Source organism: Scomber japonicus, chromosome 12 (genome assembly GCF_027409825.1).
Source record: "Scomber japonicus isolate fScoJap1 chromosome 12, fScoJap1.pri, whole genome shotgun sequence".
Lineage (NCBI taxonomy): Eukaryota > Metazoa > Chordata > Actinopteri > Scombriformes > Scombridae > Scomber > Scomber japonicus.
The window spans coordinates 24,885,554-24,896,901 of record NC_070589.1 but is presented as its reverse complement, the minus strand read 5'-3'; the positions used below and the strand labels follow the sequence as shown (position 1 = coordinate 24,896,901).

The following is an 11,348-nucleotide window of genomic DNA, read 5'->3' as shown; positions in this document are numbered from 1 at the left end:
TCTGCTGTCTTATCAGCGGCCTCATTAGGTGAGAAAAGGGGCTATTCGGAAGCTGTGAAGCTGAGCAGACTCCCCGCTGAGATGCGTCCCTGAGCTCATTTGTAGCGACTCTGCCGCCACAGAAATGATCTGATGGGGCATTTCACTCCACAGGTGTTTACATGTGTTTTCGTTAAAACTTCATCAAAGATTCAGATGGCCCTACTTCCAGCCTGCAGGGGCGGAAGGACAGCGAGGAACAGACACACCTTCAATCCAGGCAGGCAAATTTAAATTAGAATCAGATTCAGGAAGAGTGACTCATTTCTACAAGATGAGCCAAAACAAGAGTGTCATATTGTTGAGTCATGTCATTTAAATGTGATAAAGGTGGGGGTCTTTGTATCCAAGAAGATTCATTGAAGTCTTAAATGATCATATTTAAAGGTTTGCTCAATAATTAAGCAGTTTTGGTGGTTTTGGGTTAAAATGAGTTGAAACTGTTACTCACTTTAAATTTACTGACATTTCACATAAAAATGTAACTTTGCACACTGATGATGAGTAGATCATGACTCAGCATTACTAACAGCACGCCAACAAGACTTAAATAATTAAAAATGTGTGTTTTGTCCTTTTGGAAACACATCCAGGGTCCAGTTTATGTGCCAAGCTGAAACTGATGAAGTTCCATTTTTGTGTTACGTTCATTTTGGAGAGTTTGTGTTACACCCACAGTTGTTTTTAATATTTAGTTTATTCTATTAAAGTACACATTGGTGAGTTTTTTAGGGTAGTGGAATGATAACATGAGCCTCTCCCTGCATGTTGGTGAGGCCAAAAGATTAAAATAAATAGCTTTACACTTCTATAACTCAAACTCATCCTTGACCTCTATGAAGGCCCCACAATATACAACTTATAAAAAGTAAGTGTTTAACAAGTGCTGAAATATTTTAAGTAAAATTAGGAATAGCACAGTATATGAATATAAAGTATTAGCAGTAAAACTGACTTCAAGTATCAAAATGTTCTCATTATGCAAACTTGTACCATTCTGATTGAGCTGAAGTTGAAAGCAGCTTTTTTTATTTTGTGAAGGTGGAGCCAAACTTTAACATTTTTGTAGAGGAGTAAAACATATGATATTTCTCTCTGATATTAAGATGAAGTATAAGGACATGCACATTCAGGACTCATGTGAAGTTATTGAGTAAATGCACTTTGTCACTTTCCACCACTGCACTTCACTAATATAAACTGTTGTGTAGCATTAAAGACTTTAATTTATGAGCTTCTGGGTTCATTTCACCACATTATAAGAGCAATAAACGTCTTTACTGTCAGAGCACGTCGCTCATGTCAAAGACGAACATTATAGTTTCTCATTAGACTGACTCAGACCACCAGTGAGTCTGATTGATGTTTGTGTTCATTTTAAAACCATCAAATTATCTGACTGCAGCTACAGAGACTCTGCTGGCTGTGCAGTGCTGTGAGCAGTGACACCTACTGGCTGAGAATGATACTGCTACAAGAAGAGAGACAGAAATCTGTTAAAGGGAAGTCATTTAGGATCATTTTCATTATAAATTCATTAATTATTACTATGTTCAATTAATCACTGAGGCTACAAATGTGTAAAAACACCTTTTACAATTTCAGAGCTCAAATGTCTCATTTCATCTGCCTCAAAATATCCAAAATGTTTCATTTAAAATTAAAACAAAGTAGAAAATGCTTCATTATGAGAATCTGGAGCCAGTGAACATTCATCATATTGGATTGATGAATATATTTTAAATTAATTTTCAGTGAATCAACTACCTGATTGCTTTATCACGAACTTCTTGTGCAGAATTAAGATTAAATCCCATCACACAGAGTTTAATTTCACAACAAATAAAATTTATTCAATTATATATTACAAATATATACAGGTCATGTAACAAGGAAATATTAAAATAGACATTTTTTAGAACTATCGTTCGCAAAAAAGGCATTATGTTGAAAAAATAGGTTTTGTTGTGATCTCACATTGAAACTGTAAAAGTTTGTTGTTTTTTTTCTCCAACACATGAGGAGTGAGGCCGCGATAAGGACAGAACACAAAAAATAGCTGGAACACTTCAGTAAACCTCACAATTAAGTCCACAGTACAGCTTTTTTTTTTTAGGAAAAAAGTACAAACAACGCAACGCATGCACAGCATTTAATTGCCAAAAGTCAAAAAACACCAGCTGTGGCGTGGAACTCCAGATGAGGAAGGAAGAAAAACAGTAAAAACAAAAACAAGAAAAAAAAAAAGAAAAAAAAAACACAACGAAAGCGAAACACATGCTTAAAGATTTTTTAAGCCAACAACAACGAGAACATCACGGACGAAGAAGAGGACACTCGATATAAAAACCAACTTTGGTCCATTAAAACATGAGACAGAACAAGTTTACAATCAAAATATCTATTATTTTTTGTTTTTACAAGTTTAAAACAATAATTACATGGCTATTTACAAATGCACAATTTTTTTTATGTATAAAATAAGTTAAAAAAATTAAGAGCACAGTCTGTACACAATGTATGAACACGCACTTTGAAAACAATTGAAATCTTTCAGTTGTGTGACCCTGCTTGATGAGGAGCAGTAGCAGGTGGTGTGTCGTCCTCAGCTTCCTGCACTGCCCGACCCAACTTTTGGTCTCCGCTTCCTGGCCTCCATTTGTGGCCTGGACCCCCTTTTTCTTTTTTTCTCTCCTCCTCGACCTCCCACCCCCCCCACCCACAGGTCTGAGTACACAGACAGTCCTCGTGGAGGGCGCGCCTGTTTGGACTGAGCTCTTGAGTTAAACCATCTCATTCCTAAGTGCTCTCTTCTCGTATCGCCGCCACATTCTAAGTGCTTCACATTTTTCTTCACTTTTTCCTCGAATGTGCGGGCTGCTTCCTCGCGTCTGGTTTTTTTTTTCTCCTTATTTTTTTTTTCAGGCCGCCGCTGTGGCAAAGCGGTGTCTGTCCCACAGCTCATATAGGGGTGAGGTCAAAGTCGTCGTTGACCTCCACGAGCGGGATGTAGAACTCGGGGATCTCGAAGATGCTGGTGGACTTGTAAGTGGCCGGGTCCAGCTCCTGCAGTTTGAGCTGCCACTCCAGTCGCTGCACGGCGTTCAGAGCTGCAGCCTCGTGCTGCTGCCTCATCAGAAGGCAAGTCTGTGGAAGAGAAAAAAGGCCACGTCATTACTTCATACAACAAGCTCAAGAATGCCTCTTTTTTTCCACTCAAGGAGGACATGGACCCAAAGAGAAAAAAAAAAAGACACAAAAATGTAGAAAAGCAAACAGGATTTGGACCTAACATGACTTCTGTTGTTTCACAGTTGTAACTCCTCTGAGCTAAATCAGATTAAAACCAACCTGCCCCCCCCCTAAAAAAAAAAAATCTTATCAACCTCTCCTCCCTTTTCTCATAAGTTTTCTGAAAAGAAATGACCGATCTCACATGACAAAGGAACCACAATGTGATATAATTAAACTAAATAAATCTGTGGTATTTGGTGGACGCTCATCTCCAGACTGCAGTGTTTACATTTTTAGCACAAGTGGCCCCAGAGGGAATAAAACAACTCACCCTGCCAGAAGCTACAGGCACAAACAAGATATTCACAGCATGTTTTTTTTTCTTTCCTACAGAGAAATCTTGTTTTCAGTCTGTATTATTGTTGAAACGGATTTCGTAGAAGTTAAAATGTCTGCCGTGCTCCTTTATTTAGCAAATGATATATATATTTATAAATACAGTACATGAAGACTTTTATATGATCTTATCTATAATCTAAATCTCTTCTCTGCCCGTGTGAATGTGTAATTGTGAGGCGTTTTCCTCTCCTCTGCCACAGTGACTATGACTGTGCAGCTGAGTTAATGTACAATGCCTCTGTGATTTGTTATTACATAAAAAGTAAAACAGCTACTTGTTAACAGCTATTCATCAGGAGCATTGAGTTGATCACTGCTGGAGTTATATCATTTCTGTGTATTATAAAACAAGCAGTAAACTCAACGTCAGGCTATAAAAGGTTCAAGTAAACATCTCAAACTTCAACAGGAACTTTTTAGGGGAGGACGGCCCGTAGCTGAGTTGATCCATTCAGAGCTTTTCTGACTCAATAATACATCATGTTACTAAAAACCTGCAGCACTGGACCACAGACACAGAACGGAGCTAATTTTAATCTAATTCAGCCACTGGGATGCAACCTTGGTATTTCAGGAAAAGGAAATTAAGTTTTTGGAGGATGAAAAACCAAAAATAAACATGACGTAATCGCTTAAAATACTAAACATTTTCCTGCATGCAAAAAACAAGAAAAACTAAACAGGATTTCAAACTTAAAATCATGTTAATGGAGCTCAAAGGTAAACTTTGAAGACTAAAACACAAACACAGCAACAGTGAAATCCAGTCAGACCAGAATAAAAATCCATCAGTCATCGTACCTTCAGTTTGTCAAACTTGTCATCGACGTCCTGTAACCAGGACATGAACTGTCTGGCGTTGAATCGGTCTCTCACCGACGTTTTGCCGTCATCATTCTGCAAACCAAACACAGTATTAATACACATTTAACTATCATAAAGTAATTCACACAAAAAACTACTAATCAAACACTTTATTTTTACTAAAGCTACCACTAATGATTATATTCAGTTATATTCATCTACCGACTACTTTCACGAAAATGTCCAAAAACATAAGAAAAAAATGGCTTGTATTGCCCGTCCATCAGAATTAAAACAAAGATGTCCATAGTTTATTATAACATGAAGAAAAAAAGAAGAAAATCCTCAAAATTGAAAAGATTAAACCAGTAAAAATGTCTCATTTTAGCTGGAAAATAACTTAAACTGTGAATCAATTATATAACTGACACCTTAAACAACTGAAAAGCACTCAGGTAAAGAGATCTGTAGTTTGACGTTTGACCTATGAATGTGACACTCACTTGGACGTCTTGCGGCATGTTGTACACCTCAGCATCCAATAAAACTGTACAGGCACTGAAAGGCAGAGTCTGATTGGCTAGTGTTCTTGCCGCCCGATAATGTACTCGTAAGACTTCCTGCTCATTTGAAACAATCAGCTTTTCCTGAAGAAAGAAGAAGAAAACAAATCCAATTAATACTGTAAATCCAATCTATTTTAAGCCTTGATGTCCCTTTGTTGTCCGTTTAAGGCTGGTACAAAAACATCAGAGATTAGGAGAAGGTAGTCTTTTTTTAGAAGTAGTTCCATCTGAGCTTCAACAAGAGGCACTAAAACTGTCTAAACATGCTCAACCAAACCTAAACATTACAGATAATTAAAACGAGAAAGTCCCAAGAATGAAAGTACGCACCCTTTCAATGCTGTGTTGTAGTCGTAGTTTCATGCGGACGACCTCTTGTTGCTTGAACATCTCCTTCAGCTGCTCGGGTAACGACGGAGGTGGAGTTATCTGTCCGAGGGAGGAGACGGAGAAAAGTTCAAAAACACTTCATAAAAACCCTGCAGTCTCAACAAATCGTTTTTTACAGTTTGCTTTTTCTTCTTTCTATTGATTTAACATTTCCTCAACACTATGTGAGCTGTCCTGACGTCATCGTTTCCTGACCTGCTCATGAAACTCAGAGAGGCTTAAAATCGAGGCCTTTCACCTAAAAGAGAGTAATTAAAACGTCCTTTTTGAGTTCAATGTCCTCGAATACAGAAAGAAAAGAACTAAAATGTGTCGATGTTCACATATTGGTAACTACAAGCTAAGACTGAATGCTGGGAATTGAGAATCTGATACTGAGCTGTGAGGAAAAATACTGAATTGGGTCAAATATAAGATGAAATAATGTAGGGGTCGTCATTAAACACATCTTTTTTAATTGAGACAGTATCGTCCTACTTGGAGTGTCTTCAAGTCTGTTTATAGTGCATCTGTTGGCGTTACTCGTCTTTGAAAGCGTTTCATTAAACCTGCGGCTGCTTCTGAGGGCTCGAGCGATTGTGTGTTTCTACCGCAGCCAAAACAAAGTCACGACAAAGTGAAAACGAGTCTTCTGACGTCTTTACTGCAGAAACACAGTGAGGACTAAATCTGTCAGGCTGCTGCAGACGACGTCAAGGAGCTCAAACAGTCTGAAAATAATTCTGACCGCTCCCAAAAGCCTGAGAGGAGAGAGTGAGTATGTGACTATACTGGGATCCATCTTCAAAAAGCCTTTTCTACAAAAGCAGGTGCTGGTAAAGGAGAGAGGAGAGGGGGGCATCTTATAACCAGGGTAGAATCCTGTTTGGGCCAAAATGGTACGACTTAGATTAAGTGAACAAAGTGGAACGAGAAATATGTAAATTAAGTAGATGTTTTTAAAAAGAGGCTCAACTGGGACATGAAGACCTTCCTGAATCAGAGCAGCATTCAACAGGTGGAGCAACGGCTTTTAAAGTTACAACAGAAAAAAAAAAAAAAAACTTCTGCAAGCAATAAAAACTTCAGGTCAGCTCTATAAAAGATCTCGTATAACAGAAGGGATATAAAACTGAAAAAAGATGTGCTGAAAAACAGGATGGTATGATTCTGTATGATCTAAAATAGATGGTGAAAAGATGGTGTACTTTAAGAGGAACTGTTACTCTGCTAAAAATATTCGTATAAAAGTTTTAAATATCTGGAGTTTTGTTTTAAGAAAGTAAAGACATCAAGCAAGAAATCTAGAAAGGAGACATTCCTTCAATCCTACTACAGGCTGCACTGTACTTGAGGAAAACCAACAGGACGATGAGGGTTTCTTCACATTAGTACATGATTTTTTTTTTTTACACTAAAAGGAGGAACTCACTGTTGGAATACAGAGTTTGCTGAGCGGGTTCCCGTCCAACAGGTAGGATCCGTTAAACGTCACGTATTCGTCGTAATACTGCGGCGGCTGGGGTGTGACGCTGCACAACACTTTGCGCTTCTCCTCGATCTTCTTCCTGATGTGCAGGAACTCGTAGTACGGGTTCGCCCTCTCCGTCTGGTACGGCTCGATCTCCTCCAGCTTTATAGAGTCCACTATAGCTGCTAGAGACTGTTGACCTCGCTCCTTCTCCTGCTGGGTGGCGGAGCACGCCTGGGAGCTCGTCACCTTCAGCATCTTCCTTTTGCGCGGGTGGGGCACGTGGATGTCCATGTCCTCGTCTGTGGAGCGGACCTTGATTTTGGCCCCCGAGGAATCGGACTCCTGGTCTCCGGACTGTGGAGAGGAGCTCCCTGAGGCGCTGCTGCTGCTCAGGTCGGTCTGTGGCGGTGGCTGGACGAAGCTTAGAGTCGGCTCCTCTCCACCTGAAGATGACTCCTGTTTCTCTTCAGCAGGAGTCACCTCCATCGGCTCTGTGGAGGACTCCGATCTATATTCGGAGGAGGACTCTGCACCCATGCTGCTTTCAGCTGATGAAAACTCTGTTGTAACAGAAACAGGAGCAGCGCTACTGTTCTCAGAACTCTGGGGGACCTCAGGCGTCTCTTCAGCTTTATGCTCAGGGCTCGCACAGGAATCACTGTCCCTTTTCTCAACCTGAGCATCGAAACACGGGCTGGCGGTGTCATCGGCAGGTTTTGAGTTCTTGCAATCGTTTACGTCCAACTCCTCTTGAGAACATTTGGACTCGGCGCTTGGTTTGCTACAGCCTGGCAGGGACTCTGCTGCAGTGGAGCTGGGAATGTGTGCACTGGTGGACGGTACAGGACTTTCCATCTCTTCTGTTCTGAGGCTTTCTGACATAGTCTCCATGCTTTCATCTTCCACTCCATCAGCGTTCTCCGCAAGGTTTTCTTTATGTTCAGAAACCTGCGCGGTACCCAACTCTGTCTGCTGCAAGCTCTCCACAGCAGAGGATACCTGAGGTTCCTTCTGCGGGAGGGTTTTTGTGTTTGTGAGCACTGACGGCTCAACAGATTGAGGAGCTGCAGGTGTCGACAGCAGATCGGAGTCTTTGTTGGGAGATTCAGTCTCTGAATTTGTATTCTCCTGACACTGGACGTCCTTCACAGCAGGAGGCTCAGAGGAGGGAAGAGGTTTCATCTCTGTTGACCCAGGCTGAGGACCACTACACTGTGAGAGGCTGGACTGTGGAAGCATGAGGTTTTTACTCGGAGGATCTTTGTTTAACATTTGAGGTGTCGAGCAGCCGGCGGTGCTCCCCTCTCTCTCCGTGACTGAATCAGCGACTGAGTTCACGTGTTGTTGACCGCTGAGGCTCTCTTCTGCTTCTGCGGAGGTCTCTCTTGTTTTCGGCTCCTCTCCCGTGGTCGTAGTCAGGTTGGGTTTTGGCAGATTTTCCACAGGTTTACCTTCAGTCGATGAGTTGGCGTCCTCGTCCAGGATAGCCCTGAGGTAAGGAGATTCATGCCTGCCAGAGAGCAGCGTCCGATTCGTTTGCTGCACATCTGGAAGACTGTTGCAATCTTTATCGTGCACAGACGGCGATCGGGTGGCCTGAATGACGAGGGAAGACTGGAGGAATGCAGGCTGCGAGTCTGACGCTTCCAGGTTCATGTCAGAGTCGTATTCACCGTGTTTGGGTGTTAATGTTGTGGCCTGACACGAATCCTCAGAGCTAGCGACAGAAACCAAGGACACCGACCTGGACATGAGGCCGCAGCGCTCGCTCTCAGGCCGGGGCGATCTGGTCAGACAGTTTTCCACGGCTGACATGACCTTTGCACTGATGGAGGGCAAACTCTTTCCATCCAGGGACATGGTTCTGGGGCTGGTGCCATCCTTCAGGGGTTTATCTCTGCTGTGGGCATCAGAGGCTTCAGAGCTTTTAGAGCGCATGAGCTCTTTGCTTAAGCACGGTTCAGCCTTTGTTCGGTCTTTCGGCTTGGATTTCCCCGGGTCCGCCAGAGGTCGCTGTTTAAGCCTTTCTCTCTCTTTCTGTTTGATTTTCTCGAGGTGTTTTCGATGCCACTGCTCGATTTCCTGGTCTTTCAGGCTGAGCATGCGCTCAAAGCTGGTCTGCATTAAGTCGTCATTCACAAGCCTTTTTTCTTTGGGCTTGGTGTCTCGTGTTGCAGGGGAGGCCTTTGATTTAGACTTATCTGCATCCGCTTCATTGGGTTTGGCCTTGCTGATCTTGGCCTGTTGGGAGCGGTCTTTGTGTCTGTCTTTATCCTTGTCCTTGTGTCTATCTGAATCTCTGTCCCGGTCTCTCCGGTCGCGCTCCTTCTCCGGTGTTCTTACAACTTCCTCCTTTGATTTTGTAGATAAGGACTTGCTGCTCTCGGACAGATAACTCTTCTTCTCTTCTAACAGTAATTTCAGATTGGAACTTGAGGAGAGAGCACCATCTTTTATTTTATCTCTCTTTTTCCTGTCGCAGTCCTTTTCTTTGGAGCGATCAGATTTACTATGATCTGTGGTTTTCTCGAGAGGTTTTCCTTTCTTATCAGAGTTAGTGCGATCCTTTTCTCTGTGATCTCCAGCACTATAATCTCTGTCCTGCCTCTCCCTGTCGGACCGTTTGTCTAGCTTATCTTTATTTTTCCTGCTGTCTTCATGTTTTTTTGTTGTGGATAAAGATTTCAGTTTTTCATTCTCTTTGTAGTTTTTATCTCCCGGCGAGTGGGAAGAAATGGCTGATCTCTCTTTTTCCTTCCAACGATCCACTGAATTCTGTGGTTCTGCTTTGTCAGAGTGCTCCGTTTTAACCTTTTTTTCCTTGTCAGGATGTCTTTTCTCTGTTTTTTCAGAATCCTTCTCTTTTCCTGGGAGCCTCTTGTCAGATTTCTCGCGTGAGCCTTTCTCAGAGGGCTCCAGCTGTTCTTGATCAGCTGTGATCCCACTTATGGGTTTCTCCTCTGTCTCTTCTTTCATGCTGTTGCTCTGCAGCGGCTCCTCTGGAATCCGCCCTGAGCCGTGGCAGTCCACTCGCTCGTCACGCTCACTTGGCTTCGAATCCTTTACCTTCTCCTCTTTACCAGCAGCCTCCTTCCGCTCTTTTTTCACGGCCTTGTCTTTTTCTCGCTCCTCTCTCTGCCTTTTATCCTTGCTGCTGGAGTGTTTCTCCTTTGTGTTTTTCTCATCCTTGACAGGAGAGGAATCGGAGGTCTTCTGAACCGAGCTGTTGTCTTCACTTTCCTTTTTCACTGGCAGAGATTCATCTGTCTCATCACTTTTGAAAAAATTTTCTTTCCAGAACTCTCTGTCAAACTCCAAATTCCTGTGGCTGTCTTTCCTGGCCTCCTTCTGCCTGTGGCGGCTCCGCTCTGCCTCATATTCCCTCCTGTGTTTGTCTTTCTCCTTATGTTTAAGTTTATGCTTCTTTACAACTTTGCCGTCTAAATCGGTCTTCCGTAAGGCACCTTCAGAGCTGTCTATACTGTTTCCAACATTGCCATCTTTGCAAGGGCTTGAATGGCCATCGTCTCCATCTACACTGGAGTCCTTCTGTTGGTGTTTGCTCTTTTCCTTGTGCTTACAGCCCTTGGTGCTGGAGCCTTCAGTGCAGTAGTCAGCGTCTGTGTAGTGGTTGTATTTCACACCATCCACCGGACATGAGCTGTCACTGATGGAAACACACATCTTAGTGTTTTCCTGTTTGAGTGGTGTTTGTTTGTCTGTCAGGCTGTGGTTCAGTTTGGGAGATTTGATAGATGACAAATGGAAGAGATGGACGGACGAGTCATCTTTAGGACTGAAAGACATCTTGAAGGAGTCTTCCTCTCGACCTTTATCTGTGCTCTCGGACACAGTTGCCAGAGAGAGGACTAAAGTTTTGCTGTTCTCTTTCCCGTCCTCTTGGTTTTCCTTATTTTTATTCTGGCTTTTACTCTTCCTCTTAACTTTGCCCTTGTCCTTGTCCTTTTGCTCAGCATTGTCCTTTTTAGACCTCGTGTCTACCTTGAGGCTCTCTGAGCTTTGGGAACAGGTGGGAGAGTTTCTTTTCTCTGAAAGGCTCTCCATTTCATCACTGGAGGTATCGGAGCTGCAGTGGACACGAGGAGTCTTTTGCTTTTTAGATTTAGAGGAGGAATCCCCCTTGCCACTTTGCTTTCCAGCCACATGATTCCTATCTTTCTCCTCCTTCTCCCTCTGTCGCAGTTCCCTCCGGAGGATGTGTCTGTCATTCAGGGCTTTACTGAGATCCTCCTCCTCTTCCTCGTCCTTGAACTCGTACTCATCCAGCCCCGGCACGGACGATGACGATTTTGTGGCAGGTTTGCCATCAGAATCCTTTTCAGTATCAGAGTCTTCCATGTTGTCGTCCACACTGGATGGATTGACAGATGGTGGGTCTTCAGACTCTGCAGAGGAGAAAAGGTAGAATACAAGCAGTTATTTAAGATGAAGAAATTATTATG

The 11,348-nt window shown here is 42.7% G+C and overlaps 1 protein-coding gene across 1 annotated transcript in view; it reads right to left on the bottom strand.

The window, feature by feature from the left end:
• Positions 1–2,056: 2,056 nt before the first annotated feature.
• The window catches only part of ankrd12 (ankyrin repeat domain 12), a 41,312-nt gene continuing 32,020 nt past the window's right edge, over positions 2,057–11,348 (bottom strand). Inside the window, exons 8-12 of the mRNA XM_053330234.1 lie at positions 6,844–11,291; positions 5,373–5,471; positions 4,980–5,123; positions 4,474–4,569; positions 2,057–3,186 (exon numbers count right to left, since the gene is read on the bottom strand). Coding sequence (XP_053186209.1) covers positions 3,001–3,186; positions 4,474–4,569; positions 4,980–5,123; positions 5,373–5,471; positions 6,844–11,291 — 4,973 coding nt within the window. The 3' untranslated portion in view covers positions 2,057–3,000. The remainder of the gene's footprint in view (positions 3,187–4,473; positions 4,570–4,979; positions 5,124–5,372; positions 5,472–6,843; positions 11,292–11,348) is intronic.